Source organism: Diachasmimorpha longicaudata, chromosome 13, assembly GCF_034640455.1.
Source record: "Diachasmimorpha longicaudata isolate KC_UGA_2023 chromosome 13, iyDiaLong2, whole genome shotgun sequence".
NCBI classification, from domain to species: Eukaryota; Metazoa; Arthropoda; class Insecta; order Hymenoptera; family Braconidae; genus Diachasmimorpha; species Diachasmimorpha longicaudata.
In genome coordinates this window covers 4,976,624-4,995,460 of record NC_087237.1, presented here as the reverse complement: position 1 = coordinate 4,995,460, position 18,837 = coordinate 4,976,624, and the positions used below count along the sequence as shown (strand labels likewise).

Here is an 18,837-nt window from a genome sequence, read left to right as displayed (position 1 = left end):
TAACGAATTGCACCTTCTGAAGTGATTTCGACCGGTTAAGTAACATCGGAATTTTTGATTGACAGTAATGTCTTCCTCTCGGTATCCCGATAGCAATAATACCATCAGCAAATAAAAAGCGAGAAAGAATGAGACTCAAGAATCTCCCAACATATGATAAGAACTGTGTTTAGTCAATTGTCAAGTCGTGTGATTTACCTTACGTTGAGTGTTCATGTTCAGCGCGGAGCTGAATGCGGAGAGATTGTCATTTCATTACCATTCGAATTAGTGAATGGGAGCCCAGTGACTATTTACGTTTGAGTGACAATTCAAGCTCGGGTGTGGGCAATGGCCAACAGCATTGGTAATGGAGAATTCGATGCTCCCGAGGAGATGTTGCGACGACACAGTTTGAGAAAAATACTGAAGAGTGAGTTGATGACCGCTAAAGCTAGCGATGATGAGCCGATGTTGACGCAAGAGGATCTGGCACCAGAGGGTGGCTGGGGGTGGATGGTTGCGGTGGGAATGACAGTCACTTTTGTGAGTAATAAATAAATAACTGAGACAGACCAATAAAAAAAGGATAATTCGATTTTGAATGTCAGCATGAACTGGAAAATACTTTATTGAACTTCTATTGCAAATTTTCAATTTATGAATAAGAAATTTCCCATTTTTTCTGGGTATTTTGTTCCTCTTTAGAAAAGAATGTAAAAAATTTCTAACCAGGAATTTCCGTAGATAATCTCTGAATAGATAAAATCGAACTCTATGGATGTTCTCCATGGAATATTCATTTTATTTAAATTTTTATATTTATATTGAAAACATTGACGTGACTGATACGCACAATTTTGCAGTGGAATTGTCCACCAAGAAAAACTATCTCGACGAAAACTGAATTTTATTTTATAGTGCATTTAATAAATTCCTTTCAAAAAATGTCAATTAACCAAAGAAAAAAATCCTGCGCAGACAGTGATGTTCAGTACTGTTCCCTGTATTCCCATAATGTTCGGAGAATTGTTGGAGTCAAGTGGCTCCCCTGGAGCATGGATGACAATCCTCAACATGATATGGACAATAAGCTGGTCATTATCAGGTAGAAAAATATTAATTATCTCGCACGAGTAAAATATTCTTAATTTAATTGACTGAAATGTCCCCAGGGCTCTGCACAAACGTATTACTGAAAAAATTCCCAATGCGTTTGATTGGTATCTCCGGTGCTCTGGTATTCTCCGTTTTTTCAACGATCCCCGCTGTGGTAGTGGATGTTTATCAGTTGGGAATTACCTTCTTTGCTCAGGGTATTGGCTTAGGCATTATGGCTACGATCTGTCAGTCAAATTTCAACGCATATTTTGTCAAGAGACGAGCCACCGTAAAAATTCAACTTTATTTTTATAGGTCTCGATTTATATTGAGGCTTTTCTAGTGTTTTCACAGTTATTTTATCTGTAATTTAGGTGATGAGCGCCAGCCAAATTATTATGAGCTTGTTTGGCGTTCTGTATCCCATCATGATTGGGGAAATGATGCCAGTCTTTGGGTATCGAGGTACGGAAGATCTGTGCTCTTATTTTTAGATCTTTTGAGGAAATAAAATGTCGAAATTACGTGATAAATTTACGTAACTTATCGCCCGGTAGATATTTATTTTTTGTAATTATTATTTTTCCCAGTCCAGGAAAATGAAAAATTTTATTGTCGGAATTATTAATTGATGCATTTATCAACCGTAAAATAATATTTGGACACTTTTAGGCACAATAGCTCTAGCCGGTGCCATAAGTTTTCACAGCGTTTTCGGAATGATGCTAATGCATCCCGTTGAATGGTACCTCAGGGATCCTAATGAGGTCCTTGCCGAGAGGCGAGCGGAAATGCGGAAAAAATCCTCCCACGAAAAAACTCCAGTGAGGGAATCCTCTAGAGACATTGAAATTAATGCAAAAGCTTCAATGATTGACGAGAAGAAATTAAGCACTGAACACAGCCGATGGAGCAGTCTCGGAAATCTTCCGGAAGGCTCAAGGAATCACACAGTTCTCGCTGATACCTTGAAGGTACTCAGTCTTTCCAGAGAGAAAATAAATAATTTTTTTTATGTTCTTGAAATTAAATGGAAATGTCACTGTTATCTTCCATTTAGACACCTCAACAGTGTCTCACTTTTCTGAATAAATTCGTTTTCAGGCAAAAGTTGCATCGAGTTCTGATGTTGCACTGATAAGAGACCCCAGGTCACGAGTAAACTCGATCTCGAGAACGTCAATGCGGGGACCCTCAGTCCTCTCATCCCCCAGTTCTAGCATAGGCAACCTTGGGGTTGCACTGGCGGAAATGCAGTTGCGAAAGAAACATTCGGTGAAAACTGCGACTGGTTTTCAGACCGAAAAGGCTGGAGCGATGGTCAAAGAGAAGGAGTGTCTGATTGCCGAGACGAATGGGAGGGTCCAATATCAAGGAGACCAGGGATTTATGTAAGATATTAATTTAAAACAGCATTAACAATTACAAAATAAGATTTTATTTCCATCCGAACTCCCCCGAGGGAAAAAATCCTCAAGAAAAAAAATTTAACTGCTGAAATTATTTCCGAACTTCTGCAAAAATTGTTTAAAATCCCCAGAAATTTTATCTCAACAGCATTCCATTTTTTCACATCAACTAAAGTTGGAATTCTTCTCAGTAATCGTCCTAGAAATTTAATAAACAATTTCTTGTAATTGCGCTGGCTTTTCTAGAGAAACGATGCTCGACCTGTTTGACTTTTCGATCCTGAAAGACTGTACCTTCATCATTATGTGTTTGGGCCTGAGTTGTGCCATCTCTAGCGACATAATATTCTCCTCATTGTTGCCCTTGGCAATGTTCAACAGAGGATACACAACTGGGGATGCTTCATATGTTGTGGCCATCTCTTGCGCCGCTGAGTTGGTTGCTAAAATTGTTCTAACGATAATGACGATTTTCATCAAATGCAGGGCTAAAATATTAGTGTTTTTAGCCATGATAGCTATGGCAGTCGTTAAAATTGGTGAGAAAAGACAAAATCAGCTGAGTGTTACACCGCCGATGCTTTATGCTAAATTAATTTGATTTTTCATTAATTTCTCAGCGTATTTCAACCTAGAGTCAACCCTAATGGGGATCATGGTGTCTATGGCGCTAATTGGAGCTGTTAGGGTTTTTATATTTGTTCCTCAATCACTAGTAGTAGTTGAAAATTATCCTGTTCACAAATATGCCGCTTGCTATGGAATCTACTCGCTGGTCAGTGGAGTGACATTTGTTATAACAAATCCCATTTTCGGTAGGTCGAATAAATTTATTTCTATTGCTTTACAAATTAATTATTTGCTTCATTTTATATATGAAAAATGATCGGTCATATTCGATGAAATGGTCTTTGCTTCAGGGAAAATACAAGAGAAATTTTCATTACTCCTCTACATTATTTATTTAAATTTATCTATCACATAGAACGAAAAAAATTCATTTCAATCGACAACTTTGCAGGTATCATCAAGGACTCGACGGGCAGTTTTGCCGTATGCCAGCTGGCTCTAATAGCCCTGAATTGTGCGTTTATTCTCCCATGGGGAATAGAATTGGCAGCTTACTATCGGAATAAAAGAAAACAAGAGAAACCCAATTCCGTAATCTAACATTAAGAATTTATTATTTTCAATCATGAACATTTACATAGAAGTCGTGGTTTTTGCTCGTGGCTCGATCCAGATTGGAAAGCCATCTGCGCGTTTGAGGATTATGTCCAATTGTAGCCGGAAATCCGCTTCAGTCAGATCGGAGAGAATTTTGTAGTGTCTCAGTATTGTAGAGAGGAGTACTTTCAGCTTCAACATTGCGTATTTACGACCGACGCAGGATCTAAACGTAAATGTAAACTAATTAATTATTCAATTATCCTTCCTAATTTTTCAACATTTTATTTATGAAAACCACAGATTCTATCCATCCATTATAGTCAGGTCACGATGACCTCTTTTCACTAGCTGTAAGTTTTCGATTTTCCAATTTTATCATTTTGTTGAGTTAAGAAATAATCACCATTTTAATCTGAATATGCGTTATGTGACCAAAGAGATGTACAAAAATTATAAATAAAAAATAATGAGCTTAATTTTTGTAGAAAAAAAAGAATACTTGAATTTTCTTTAATTACCTTGGTCCAGCGCTGAAGGGAACATAAGCATAATAATGTCTGCTCTGTGTATTTTCCGGCAAAAATCTGTCCGGATCGAACACCTCGGGATTCGGATAGTACTCCTCAAGACGATGTATCTGGTATTGTGCAATAATCACTGTGGTACCTCGCGGCAGTACATAATCACCGGACGCTGAAATAATTAAATGTAATAATTATTCAGATTATTCTCATTTATGAGTGAAATATAGAAGTGCGAGAGTGATTTTATTATTATTGATATCATTACCAAGCTTGACGTCCTCGTTGAGGTGTCGGGCGATTGCTGGGACAGGCGGGAACATTCTCAATGATTCCATAATCACTCGCTCCAAGTACTTCATCTCAAGGGTATCTTGAAAGGTGCAGGGACGATCCGATCCCTTGAATATACTGTCCAATTCCTCCATAACACGTTCCTGTTGAGGAGAAATTGTTGAGCTTTCTTTTTTCAGGTTGGATGAAATAAAAGAATGTTGATGGTGAAAATTTGCTAGTTGATGGGACGAGGTTAAATTTTGAAAGAGAAAAATGGGCGATGCTGCGAATGGACAGAAATTATTCGTCAAGATGTGTGCGACTTGTCATACGATTGTTTCAGGCGGCAAGCATAAAATTGGGCCCAATTTATTTGGTGTTATAGGGAGGACCGCTGGAAGTGAGTGATCCAATAAATGTTGTCTATTTTTCATTGACTTCGTGTTAATAATTTTCTCAGTCTTCTCGTGATTCTACTTTACGTACAAATAATAAAAAAATCAAACTGAAGCAATGAGATTCTTCGATTTCTCGATGATAGCCACCACTGGTTTCAATTACTCCGACGCAATGAAGAAGAAAGGAGCGACTTGGAATGAATCAACTTTGGATGAATATCTCGAGCAGCCGAAGAAATCAGTTCCAGGAACGAAAATGGTGTTCGCTGGATTAAAAAAGGCGAATGACCGGAGCGACATAATTGCCTACTTGAAAACATTAAAATAAATTTATCTTGAATTACCTGAATGTCCTGATGGATGCCCAAGACGCAGAGAGTAAAGCTGGAGCCAGCAGCGGTGGTGTCGTGACCCTGGAAATAGAGGACCATTAGAAAAAATTAATCAGACTCTTCATTAAAGGAAAAAGTAATCGAATATCAAGTAACCTCGAACATGATGGTGTCGACCTCCTCTCGCACCTCATCTTCGCTCATGTTGGCTCCATTCCTCGAGAGCTCTAGCATGAGATCCAAGAAGGCCAAGCGTCTCTTCTCGCCTGGAACAAAAAAATCCTTTAACGCATCACCGGAAAGTGACAAAATCATTTTCCAGTCTCTTGAGTTCAGTTAACGAATCACCTCGTGTAAATAATATCTCAGGAATTAATAAATACTTCTCTAACCGACATCATTTTCATCGATCTCATCCAGATCATCCCTCACATATCTCATCTTCGATGATTTAATCTGTTCCTTCATTGTCGCATCGATGGTGTTGCCTCGTCTGAGCTCCTCGGGATAAGCCTCCTCTCCCTTTTCCGCATAATCCATTTTCCTTTTGTCCATAATTCCTCTGGTCAGTCCATGGATAATGCTGAGGAGTTTTTCCTGCTTAGTAGCGAACTTCGACCACTTGAAAACTGGGTCCATACGAAGCATAAAATTGTACTGCCTTTGATGAACGATATTACACAACCTGTTGAGAAGAAAATCCATCCATCAAACAACCATTTGGTTCTTCAAATAATTTTGTAAAAACTGAAGTTCGTACTTCATTACAGCCATCGCATAATCGAATCCAGTCTTTTCTCTCTTTCCCCCCCGCACGCCCATGGCTGTGTCCAGGAGAATATCAACAGTCACAGCTGACAAATAATCATGAATATCAAACTTCTTCCCAACCTCCAACTTCAGTCTATTGACCAAATCAAGGCTATTCTCGTAAAACAGTGGGACAAAGGTTTTAAGTACATTGAGATGGAATGTGGGTGCGATTATTTTCCTGTGTGCCCTCCACTTCTCACCAGTGCTGATGAGAAGACCCTCGCCAAGCCACGGCTTGAAGAATCTGGTGAATTACAACAAACATCATTAATCACAAACTCCAAATTATTACCCAACTCCAAGGAATAGTCCCTAAATTTAACCGGTACCTGTACTCTTCCGACTTGTCAAGATGTACGTGACTTCCAAGAATAATTTCAACGTCCCTCGGATCCATCAGAAAGACAATTAATTTCGTACCCAGAAAAGCCCTGATAACTCTACCGTAGTGGACGTACTTCATCACCTCACTCATCACATCTTTCGGAGCAACGCCAAAGGCGAGGAGAGCATTTCCAAAGAAAGGAACAGTTTTTGGTCCTAAATTCACAGAAGGTGAGACCTTGAATTATTGATATTTTTAATCCCTTCCTAATATCAGGGGAAATGACGGTACACTCTCACCCTCCACTTCATGATTCAGCGAAGTCATCGTCATATTTAATGAGCTTACGTGCTGATCGCGATTGCTTAATTTTAATGAGAGAATGTCACCAGGTTTTCACTAGTTTCATCCGACCGCTTTGACTTACCTGGGAGCTTGTTACCCATCCGCACAATTCTCAAGTTCTCGATGTACCAGTGGATTGCCCAGAGACCAGCGATGATGAAGACAAGGGGGTAAAAGAGGCCCGTAAAGTAGGACGAGGTAGCAGCAATAGGTACTGCATCCATTTTTTAATTGCATAAAAAACACTATGAAAAACTTTGTACACTAATGAGCAACAACGACAGACTCGTCTCTGTCTCTTGATTCTTTCGGGGGGTGATAATGAACTTTGGCTATCCAGTGTTGATGATGAAATCGTTAGTTAATCGTCAGTTATTCAAAACTTTATCAACTTGTCACCCCTCCGAGTTCACGACGCACAATGCAATTTTTTCGAATCTGTTTGATACTTTTATAACCGCGGTATGTCTGCGAAAATATTCCATATGTATAATTTTTACGTATGCAATAACCTTGCCCCTCGACGAATTCATTTTGCATCGCAAATTTCACTGTGTCGGCTCAATCCAACGAAAATATAGGAAAAATTGACGATTTTACGATGGCGAATGAGTAATTACATTGTCAGGAAAAGAAGTGTGTCGTCTAAGTTAAAGTTTATTTACACGATTGTCTGTCATCGGTTCATATGACTTGATGAAGGCTAGAGGTATCCTAATACTTCAATATATTTACATTCAAACATGACCGTCAGAAGACGCCAATAATTTTATTGATAAACGATTGAATTTTCTGCCTGAACTTCTCTTGACTCGACCTCACATTTTAAAAGTCGCTCTCATATTCCTCCATATTTTTACATTCCAAAAATCACTGTCACAGGAGTTGCTCATCACTCAGGTTTACTCATTCGAGAGTGACTTCGCATCATAATTAATTGTGTGTGATTAGGTCACTAGTGTCTTCATTGCAGTAGGTAAGTAGACGTTGTTGTTGGTAGTCTATTCCGATCGTATCATTCTCGCTGTTTTCAGTCCCCTGAATTATTCAGTGAACCTCAATTATGAACCAGTCATACTTCCTCATTTCTTCGGGTATGAAATACAAGATCGATGAAAAATTTGGCGAAGGTCAATATACCCGTAATTTTCAAAAAGTGACGGGGTCACCACTGTACAGCTGATTGTCTATTCAGAATCTCATTTATTTTCAAAATTGACGGGCATCCGGTGGATTACCCGGAGAGGTCGATACAGTATATCAATCAATCTCTTTGCAATTTGTTTTAGTCACGTCTCCATCATGGAGAAATAAAAAAAAAACAAACAAAACGATTCAATGTAAATGGACACGAAAGAAAAAAAAACTCGGAAATTACCGGTCATTTTCCCGTTGAATATAGAATTTCGAGGATCGATTGCATTTGTGCTGTCCCTCAAATGGGGTGGAATATGAGTGAGGGGGTGGCAGTTAGATTGCAGGTCAGTAAACGTCGCTGTCTAACGGCCGGAAATACTCGACAAACGGAAGTGACGTGGCAATCGTGGTGTTACCCCCTGCAGGAGTCTAACCGGAAATCGACCCTCGTGCACCGCAGAAATGTAGAAAAAAAAATTGGTAAAACAACGGGTGAAGGGGGTGGCTGGATTATCGCCCAGGCATAACCAATTTTCATCGGGTAGGAACACTAACGAATTTATTTTGATTACCTAAACATTTTTTATACGTCGCCGACCCCGCCCCATTTCCTCATTAAAGATAAACAAGGGCATTAAAGATAGATAAAAGAAGGAATTAGAATAATGTGGAATCGAGTGTATTAATTCTTAAACAGGAAAAATGTGAATAGCCGTGAATTATTAATTTATCTCGTGGCATTGATGACTAGGGATTTTATTTGAATAATTGCGCAAATCATTAAGATTTCCACAAATTGTTTAAAAATACGGAAATACTTTCTGGAATAGAATTGATTCGCATACACACGCGCACTCACCTTCCCCCCTCAAATACACGAGTGAGCAGGTGAACCCATAGAAATAATTACACAGATATCATCATAAATAGTATAAATGTATTTTAAATATTCAAAATTGACAAAAATTACAAGTACAAAAAATAGTCTCGACGTAATTAATTCTCTTAATCAATTTAAGGCACTGGTATATACAATTTTTGATTGTGTCTCACGAAGATTTTGAAGCGTCATCCACAAGATTTAAAATCTGTATCAATAATCAATCGTTGAATATTCACAGAGAAAACAGAGAAATTATTGCGGACGTGAAATGCACATTTTGAGCAAGCATAAGTACATTGTACCACTAAGACCGTTTTCATTCTTAAATTTTCAGCATTGCCCGCTAATTAGTTCCCCCTTTTATTCGTATACATATTTTCCATCGGTGACGCATCTTCGCTGATATTGTCGTAATCGTTGTACTACAAAAATACATATCAAGCGGAACGCAAATCATTGCGCAAGGCACTAAGAGTCCGCTGTATTCAAATCACACAAAACGACACTCTCATATTATATATTTAAATAACCCTACAAATATCGACTTTTGGCTCATTTTTAATGAAAAAAACAATGATCTCTCAAAATTCTCGTATCCCAAATTCTTAATATACACATGTATACATATATTCTATATAAATTTAACTGGAAAAAGAGATTGAACTTACATCGTAAGGCACAGAATTGAAGTCTCATTGAAATGTAAAAGCTTCGCATTACCCAGCGGTTACATTAAACCCATCATATGTATCTCTACCACTACCATCACATCTCAAAGGCACTCGCCTCAACGACATTTTCACTGACAATAAACCTTCCAGAGATGGCCAATAGATACACAAATTCCCCCAGCTGAAGTAAGTACTGTAGTCTCAACATTGAGTTTTAATCTTCTCCCAGTGATTGACTAAATCTTGGTGAGATCAGGATCCTCTGGAAAAATATAACAAATGTTTCTCGTTAGTCATGTCAGGCCCATTTAATTTTTTACTTTCACTAATGCCTAATATTTTTTTTCCTCCCTCTGTTGCTTTAGAAAGGTAATAAATTCTCAAGGCGAATCGAAGCCATATGGGAAATCCCAGAGAGAGAGAGAAAGAGGGATCCGGGGGGAGGTCTCCAATGGGCACAAGAAATCAGGGTTTCCTTTTTTCCAAGGGGAAGCGAAACCGTTATGTATCCGCCATCGAAAAATCTCAGAACATTTCACTTCCTACGATTTTTCACCCCAAAAATAATTTCTCCCTTTTTACTGTAATTTCGATATCTCCTTTCCCCTACGGTAGATGCGCACGGGGAGTGTGTCCTTCCGGAGAGTAGAAAAGATACATTTTGAAGGATAAATCCTCCTCCTTTCACTCATTGTTCAGTCGATCCATTGTCCCAGCCAGCTACATCAATACCCAGTACTCTTCGTACATTTCTCTCCCCACGTGTGTGTACAGGAGCAATCTATAGTTCAAGACGGGATAGAGGGCTTTTTACCTGAAATATGGGGAAAATTAAATCCAGGCCAGGGACTTACCAACGCATGGAAGACGAGAAATACTATTTTTTCGCATATGCTACTGCGATGAATCGAGGGGATACGGAGGTCGTGGGAATTTCTGAGGCCGAGGCAGTTTTAAATCAACATTTTGTACTATTCATTCGCAGGAATGGAAATGAGTAATTGCAGTGTTAAACATTTTGTTAATTTTCTGTATGGACCCCATGATAATTTATATCGAGTTCGTAATATATTATGTATATTACCTCGAAACGTTTGTCCTTGATTAGATGAGTTGAACAAATTTTCAATTATATACTCTTCAAAATGTAAATTTTTCTGCTCGAAACCCGGCGAATGATGAAAGCAATTGGAGGCGGGGATGAGGAGATAAAGTGACATATCTTGAGGATGCACTTTTGACTGAAGAGCTTTTGAGGGCTTGGGAGAGGCACCTCGAGAGTGTCGGTTACACGAGGATGGGAGTTTCCCATCTGGTAGTTTCGGCTTATCAGAGTGCTTCACTCGTCGTTTTGGAGGGCTCTGGGTCGCAAGGACTCTGGCACAAACGTGTGCCGACTAATTTTTGGGGAGATAGCGAGGAGAAGAGTAATGATATCGCGACTTTAATGGTGATCGAGAGGGACAAGCTCGGGGGGGAAGTTCTTCGGCTGAGTTGGGAGGGAAAAATAAATTATTTCAGGTGGACTGTCACATTTTTTTTTCCATAACTGATATTTCTGAGTATTTTAGATGGTCTCACGAGGCTGACAAAAAGGAAGCCAACCGTCTCAGTCGAGTCAATTCATGACAATTATAAAGTGAGGTCATCTACGGAGTTTACGAGATGCGTCGACGCGGCAAATTAATTTAATAAATTCCTTTCTTAGCCCCTGACTCGAGCTCAAATGTACGCGATGTGTCGCTGACATTAATTTTTTTCTTTTACCCCTCGCTTCACTCGATATTGCGCTTTGGGTCATGCGGGATGTGGATGGCCCTCTTTATTCCATTCAGAGGATGAGAAATGCTCGTAAGAAGATTACAGTGGTCGTGCCAACGGAAAAACTGACGGAGGAAAAAAAATTGACGAGTTCAATGTTAAAGTGTTTAGGAACACAAAAGGAAAGAGTTGTGAATCCGAATGTTATGCTGGTGGATGCCCGCATGTCACGAACGTTACTTCGACTATCTTATCAATAAACATTACCAGCATAATGATGAATACCTCCATTTTGTGAGACAAAGAGCAGGGAAATTCGTTTCCAAGAAAGTGAAATGATTTCATTAATATCAGTTCAACGTTTCCATTCAACGTCAACAACAATTGTCTTATGAATTCCAAATTTTCGGGCTCGTTCCAGAACACCTTCTCCCCGTAATAATTTATTTTCAATGCAGTTTGATCTTCACCTCCACGAATCGAAACCTCATCATGCCATTGACCAGAATCTTCCTCTCAAAATTCGAAAAGAAGAAATACAAAAACCGAAGGAGTCTCCCGTCTGTTGCTCTCCAGCACCATCGTAGCATATGGTAAGCACCGCTGACGTCCGACTTTTGGTTGTATCGCAATGCCGTCCATATGGCACAAAACCACTCTTGGCTTGGTATTCTACCCTGGCTTTTATTTTTTTTCCCCCGTCTCTGCCTCCGAGAACCAATATTATACATCTAACACACACTCGGGTGGAAAACATTTCAAACGTTACCAACTACCATGGCATTTATATTTCTAAAGAAAACCACGATTCTATTTGCGGAGTATATATACGGCCAGTCGTAATTTGCGGTCCCCAGAGTAGGGGCGTACGAGTGCGACACAGTCTTGGAGGTTTTGTCTGCGCCTTCTCACCCCCCGGCCCCACCCCCGAAATGCGAGGAGCTAGAGGGAGAGAGAGGAGAAATTGAAAAAAAAATTCCTGAAACAAAGAGAGAGCTATTTAAAATTCATAAGGAGTCGGTAATAGAATGATTTTCCATTCATCCGGGCGTCCATATGGGAGCATTTCGATTGATCGAGTGAATAATTTTGACCCTATCCTTTCATAAACATCCAGGCATTAGTCTCACGGGGGCAGTTGTTGGGCCACGCAAAACGGAAGACGGGGGAATAATAGAGAGAAAGAGGAAGAAGCGAAAACCACATGATTCGGGGGGTCATGGTATTGCTCCAATGAGAAATATGAAAGAGAGAAGGAGATCCATGAGAGACATCTCGACGCACCATTTCCGGGCACATGGCGGAGGTTTTGGCCGGTGTGGTGTACTTTATCCTTCCGTTTCTATTCCCATTCCCTTCGCACACGGCAATTCGCATTTCAGGTTCAAAGGATTTTCAAGGTCAGGAGGAATTTGCCATTGATTCAGATGTTTCGTACAATTCTTTGGATTTCAGGGCATTTGTGGTGAGACAAATGAACATATGGCGATGAAATAGAACTCGAGAGGGAGATTTAAAGAGTTCGTCGAAGATTTGACAGTTTGCGGGGGACAAGTTGGGTCTTCGCCCTGTTTCTTATGAATTCTGATGGGTACGTGTTGTGTCGGATCCATTTTTCATCCTTCAAGGACATCAATTTACACCGGAAGTAATTTTTTAGTCATGAGGAACTGTGTTATCTGCAGAACTTTGGTCCTATGGATTTTATTTAATTATTTTTTGCGCAGGAAAAACTCCGCTATTCGAAATTTCCCTGGAGTATTATCACGCAAAGTTTCCCGCATATCCACAGCCCTCAAATTAACAATAACCCCATCACCGCAATTCATGGAAAAAATAACTACCGCCAAAGCGCTTCCTCTGCAAGTGGTCTCAGTGGCAGTTTATTTTAGCATCAACGATGCCTCTCGCCACGTGTCCATTAGAAACATTCGGTTAACACGAGTTTCCACTCGGTGTCTTCCCCTTTACACCTCCCACAAGGAGACCAGGCTCACGTGTCACCCATCCGCTCGTCATAGACCAGTGCCAAGTACTCATCACTGACACTGTCAGCCAGCAACTCCCTCGACGATGATCGACAAATTTATTTTCAAAAAGCAGACAGTCGTTTTGAAAAGAAAATAAAATCAACGCTCTCATTTTCTCACATCACCCCCATTCGTTACCCCGGGGGCCAATGTATTTGCAATAAATAAAACCAGAGGATAAAGGAGAAGAATAAAACCGGGACTTACCGGTTCTCTTGAGTTGTATCAGACATGGGCAAGCCGTTGGGCATGTGGCTGAGTGTGATGCACCAGTCTTCCCTGTTCCTGTTCCCACCAGCTAACAACATCCATGAACTCCCCAGTCTCCGTGATCTCCTGTTTGTAGTAAAGAGCACCCGAAAATCCCTCAGGACTGGCGGCATAAATAGTACCACCCTCTTCACTGTCACCAGCACCACTGTACGGTGATACTATTCTTGGCTCAAGATTCTCCTCGTTCTGGGTGTAATATTCCGTTTGAGGTGATGCAAGGGAAGTTGGGGAGAGCCTTGAAAATGTCTGATTGATGTTGGTGGTACGTTGAAGGACTCCTGGCTCCAAATTCTCCTCGTCGCCGGTGGACTGATAGTAGTCGTTCGGAGACATCGATGTCGTCGCAGGATTCGGAGACAATCTTCAATGAAAAAAAATCTAGATTAGTGAGAAAGTCGTTAATTGTCAGAATTAATCACTGCTTCTTGTCCGTTTATTTCCCTTCTTCGGTCTGGTACATTTTAATTCTAACGAGTCTCGGTTTCAGTCTCATGAGAGGGGGCAAGACAGGTCCCTGTACATTGTCTATCATAAATCTCGCCCTCTGTGTCGAGTGGAGAGAGGACAACACCAGAAGTAGAGGTGAAAAAAAGCCGAGAGGATAAAAAAAAATTGTGAAATGAAAGAATGAGGCAGAAAAGAATTAATGCATGAACAAAATATGATTATGCTGGGCTTTTGCCATTGGGGACTTTTACATTCTCGTGGCACTGATCCCACCCCGCGGTACAACAACCGAGATAGAGACCCTCCTTTAGGATTATTTTTTTTTCACTCGCACGTTTGTTATATGCGAATCCAGCACCAGTGAGAGGGGGGGAGAGGTCTCTTGAGAGAGAACCCAAAGGGCCAGAACGGTGAATTAATTTGGGGCCAAGTTATAATTCGAGAGTGGAAAGAAGCGTGTAAAAAACACGTCAGACTGTTAACGGAGGGTAAAACGGGGTGAAACGAATTTTATAAATAATATCTTCTTTTTTTTTTAACCATCGGCGTATGCTAGGGAACGATACTGATCTCCTGAAAAATTGGGGTAGTTTTTTCAGTGTTTAATCCTCGTAAAAAAAATGGTGAGAATTATTTATAAATTTCGGGGGGAAATAATGAATCGATGAATGTGATATTCTCACCGAGTCAATAAAGTAATTCTTTTGGTATCCTCTTCCTCGTCGTCGTGTTGGTTGTCCCCATCATCCTCTTCAGCATTGACCTCATCCTCAAGGGCAAGTCTCTCCCCGGAGCCATTGTGACTCGAGGAGACGATACTGCTACTGGGTGATGGGACATTATTTCCAATAGCCACATTGGGATCGTACTCGAGACCATCGGCCTCGGCGAGTAGTCTCTGCAACCCCCGTATATATTCAACGGCCATTCTGAGTGTCTCGACTTTGGACAATTTTTTACCCCTATCACCATAGCCAGCGGCAATGTGATTGGGTATGTGTTGTCTGAGGGTTGCAAAGCCATTATTAACTTGTTTAACTCGATTTCTCTCCCTCGCATTTCGCTTAGCAACTGCAACCGGCGGCGGTTGGCCGTTTTTGCCGTGTTTTTTCAGTCTAGTGGGGTCGTAGGGGGGTAGTACACTCGAGTTAATATTCGAATTGTTGTTCATGCCCTTCTGGACAATCAAATGCTGCTGATTTCCAAGGATATTGCTCTCGTTGTCCTGCAGAGTTCTCAGCAACATCAATTGCTCCTGATCTCCACCGTTCAGTTGCACCCTATTGCAGTACACAGTCACCCCCATGGTCGTCATTTTCAGCGGTGACAGGGATGATTAAAACTCAGGCCAAAAGAACTATAAACTCCACTTATTCCGTTGGTGAAAACTTCTCGATTATTCTCATCGAGTCTAATACCACTCGAGGACAAATCTAATTGATGCCCCGGGCTTTATAAATAAAACGCTCCGACGCACGTCGGGAGTAATAGAACGAGCAGTAAAAAAAAAACCGGGAGAATTATGACAATGGAAAAACAGCGTCACTGAGTGATCAAACGATTGTCAGTACATCAATCGATTTGTCGCGAATTTCATGTGACTTCAGCGAGTTGTGATCAATCGCGTTCTCGACAGTCACTAATTGTTTATATTTATTCAATGCATGTAATTATCACTGCTGCCTTGTCTCCTCATTCTAACTTGGTAAAATGCTGGATGTCAATTGTCACTCGGGCGCCGTTGAGTGCCCTCATGAGATCACTCGTCACTCGTTTCAGCCGTCGTCGACTTTTGAATACGATAATTCACTAGAAATCGCGGGTCAACACTCCTACGACTTTGGAAGCACTAATTAATTCACAATTTTTTTTTCCTTTGTCACATTAATTCTCCAGGAGCTTTTTCACTTTTTCGGGGGGATAAAATTATCGGAACAACTTCAATGTTTTAAACACACGTCGCGTGCTACGCGCCGCATGGCGTTCGCATTCGGAATGAGCTCCTTCTTACACATCCGATAGGAGTGATGGTTTAGGTTGTGCCATGGCGTTGGGTTTTTCGTATACGCACACATTCGAAGTTATAACAGAAGTGCGGAGTTTGTACTTTAGGGGAAGGACGGCTTGTGGAGGAATAGGTGGTGGGGGATTTCGAGCACGCGCCGACCAACTATACCAGCCCCCTTGTGTGCACATACTAAAAGGGACGGGATGCTGTCTCGGTCTAACATTTGGAGGTTCCTCATTCAGCTCTGGGGTGCTCTCTCTGTCACATCGACGATCATCTCCGGAACTATTCGGGGTGGTGTGGCCCATTCGGCGCGAGCCATATGGCGAACATGGAAAGTTCGCTTCTCCTGGTGCGCTGAGGTGAATCTGGTGGGAGAGAATTATCGAGGGGAGATATTAAGATTTTTTTATGGATTAAAATGGTAATTAGGTTTGATCGGGTGGTCCTCATTGGAAGCCAATTAGTTCATTGGGTCGGATTTTCCATCGGTTTCCAATGCCCCCAATTGATTTTAACACAGCTGCGACATGAAAATTGGTATCGATAAGATTCTCTCGTTGTTCCCTCGAAAGTGCAGGGATAAGTATCCTTATCCGCCGTTCCCGGGCATTAATCCTTCCAGATATAATCAAAACATTGTTTTTAGAATAAACAACATCACAACATGCCTCAGGAACATCTCCGAAAACCCCTGGAGAACAAATCATGGAGTTGCAGTCCTCCGTAAAATGAGTACTGCCTCAAGCCTTTGGTTTTATTCTCCCGAAAAAATAAATAAATATCCCAGTGGGGCCCAGTGGGACCCAGTGATATCCACTGTCGTCCCGATATTTTCCACCGCTATCATCGAGTCGGTAAAATAAATTCGACAGTTCACCCGCGTGGAGTAAGGGCAGAATAAAAATCATACCCGAAGGGTTGAGAGGAGTTTAGATTTTGTTTGGGTAAATCTCGTCGGTTGTTACGGGAAGGATCGATCGAAGATTACTGGTGATGCTCAGCGGGGATAAAAAAGAAAACGAGTGAAATAAAAACGTGTGTTTTGCAATTTGCATATTTTTTCATGCACGAATCAGCCCCTTATCTTTTATTCCCAACCCCTGGACGGTATTCGCCAAACGTTTAATTCCAGTGGATTTCATTCATCTGGGATCTCCTACCGCACTCTAATTACATACGAGACGAATAAATGAATTTATATTGATAATAGAGAGACGACTATTCAACGGGTTTATAAAAGATTTTTCGTTGTCGATAAAATCCCGGAGGATGATCCCCAGGTGTTCGATCTCAATGATTTTTTTTTTTCATCGATATAAAGAAATATATCGACGGATGAAATATGATGGAATATGGGCGAGAAATATCATGTGAATCTCGATGCATCATATTCATTATTTTATATTTCGGTCTTTGTAAAAGCGAACGCGAAATGGGCGGGGGGGAGGGAATATTCCGTGTGCCACGGAAGTTTCGTGTTTCGGGGCGGAGATAGAGAGGGCTTGAGGTAGGAGATGAGTTCCGGTGTTGTACGTGTGTTTGATGCAGTTTTTTTTCTTCTTCTCTCGGTGGTTATTTACCGAGGGGAAAATTTACACCACTCGGAGGCGGCTTTCTTCGATTGATGGAAAATGAACGCTGGCGAGTTGCGAAACAGAGTGTTAATGGGGGGAGTTTAGGGGGCGTGGATGTGGGAAAATATGGATTTTACAGCTTTTCGTGGGAGCAACATTTCCACCTTATGTCTCTTAATGGTTCTAGTAGTTTAGGGTATTTATTTAATTTGTGGGCTTGCGACTTTTCTATTTTAATGACTGAGTTTTCATGGTTTGAACGGTTTTCGAAGTATCGGGGGAGTTGGAATTATTTTCAATTATTTTTTTAATCCTATCACAGTGTCTATTAAATTAAGAAAAAATACCGACAGAGTACACAAGATTATAAAGATTTATTCACCCATAAATCGAACTGCAACGACTCTCAGCGAGAGAAAAATCACAATAGAGAGAGCGAAACACTCGAACGAGTTTTTCAGGGACGATCAAAATGAAATCAGGAATATTCGCCTGGTGCAACTGGTTCAACGAGAATTTATTCACTGAGCCATTGCGATAATGTGGTCTTCCTCTTTTCATTTTCAAACCTTTTTTTTTAATTAGATCAGCATCGAGGGGACAATGGGGATGGGACTGAGGGGTAGGATGTGCATAAATCAAAATTTCACCCCTACGATTAACATTCGAAAAAGCCCGGAGTTTTGGACGCGATGGAGAGTGAGAAATTGAAAAGGGAACCGATGTATACATATACCTAAGCCGAAATTTGGGACATCGGGGTTGTGTCTGATATAAAGTAGGGCTCGACCGAATTTATAATATGGAATTTGTGGAGTGCGCAAAAAGTGGAATGATGACACTCAGACGTGCCTCGGGTAGGTTTTCCGTCTTTCTGGTATAACCGGACTCCGGATACTCCCAGTTTTTGACAGAATGGGAGAAGGGGATTTTTGACGTTACGAAAAACACCAGTCGCGGGATTTTTTGGGATTATTGGGGTGATATTGTGGATTTGGGGTTTTCCTGGGAGATCATGCACAGATGTCATGTGTCTCATAGATATTATTTTTTCAAATTCTCTCGCACGTCTGCCCCGGTAAATTTCCAGTATTCAGAATTTTTCAGTCCCACTTGAGTTGATTTTCACCCCTCGTTATAATTATGCCAGTGGAAAAACCGTACACCGTTCCCTGTTTCCCTCCCCAAAGAGGTGGAAGTAAAAAAAGGAAATGAGGAAGCAAACGCGTAAAGTGATGTATGAGTAATGGATCGACACGAATGACGTTGAGAGAAAAAAACCGACCGATGAAAGTTGAAAGAAAGGCGTTCACGGGCGGCGTGAGGGAGATGAACACGTGTGATACCCGACGACGATTTCATAAATCACCGCAAGGCCGTT

General features: G+C 40.9%; 4 protein-coding genes across 4 annotated transcripts; 2 read left to right on the top strand and 2 right to left on the bottom strand.

Annotated features, from left to right (window-relative positions):
- Positions 1-180: 180 nt before the first annotated feature.
- Positions 181-3,871, top strand: LOC135168638 (uncharacterized). The gene is made up of 9 exons (XM_064133022.1): positions 181-525; positions 961-1,087; positions 1,155-1,369; positions 1,455-1,545; positions 1,753-2,054; positions 2,185-2,471; positions 2,736-3,028; positions 3,110-3,304; positions 3,511-3,871. The coding sequence occupies exons 1-9, from the start codon at positions 331-333 to the stop codon at positions 3,657-3,659; spliced, it is 1,854 nt and encodes a 617-aa protein (XP_063989092.1). The 5' UTR covers positions 181-330; the 3' UTR covers positions 3,660-3,871.
- On the bottom strand, positions 3,647-7,099 carry LOC135168640 (cytochrome P450 4g15-like). The gene is made up of 9 exons (XM_064133024.1): positions 6,752-7,099; positions 6,329-6,539; positions 5,947-6,243; positions 5,579-5,871; positions 5,343-5,452; positions 5,199-5,267; positions 4,449-4,617; positions 4,178-4,352; positions 3,647-3,882 (listed from the first exon to the last, which is right to left on the bottom strand). Exons 1-9 carry the CDS (start codon positions 6,891-6,893, stop codon positions 3,693-3,695), a joined length of 1,656 nt encoding a protein of 551 aa, XP_063989094.1. The 5' UTR covers positions 6,894-7,099; the 3' UTR covers positions 3,647-3,692.
- Positions 4,682-5,348, top strand: LOC135168645 (cytochrome c-like). Its single transcript, XM_064133030.1, has 2 exons — positions 4,682-4,856; positions 4,998-5,348. Exons 1-2 carry the CDS (start codon positions 4,730-4,732, stop codon positions 5,180-5,182), a joined length of 312 nt encoding a protein of 103 aa, XP_063989100.1. The 5' UTR covers positions 4,682-4,729; the 3' UTR covers positions 5,183-5,348.
- Positions 7,100-8,772: 1,673 nt separating the features above from the next.
- On the bottom strand, positions 8,773-16,891 carry LOC135168736 (uncharacterized). The gene is made up of 3 exons (XM_064133207.1): positions 14,555-16,891; positions 13,359-13,785; positions 8,773-9,622 (listed from the first exon to the last, which is right to left on the bottom strand). The coding sequence occupies exons 1-2, from the start codon at positions 15,184-15,186 to the stop codon at positions 13,377-13,379; spliced, it is 1,041 nt and encodes a 346-aa protein (XP_063989277.1). The 5' UTR covers positions 15,187-16,891; the 3' UTR covers positions 8,773-9,622; positions 13,359-13,376.
- Between the last annotated feature and the right edge of the window lie 1,946 nt (positions 16,892-18,837).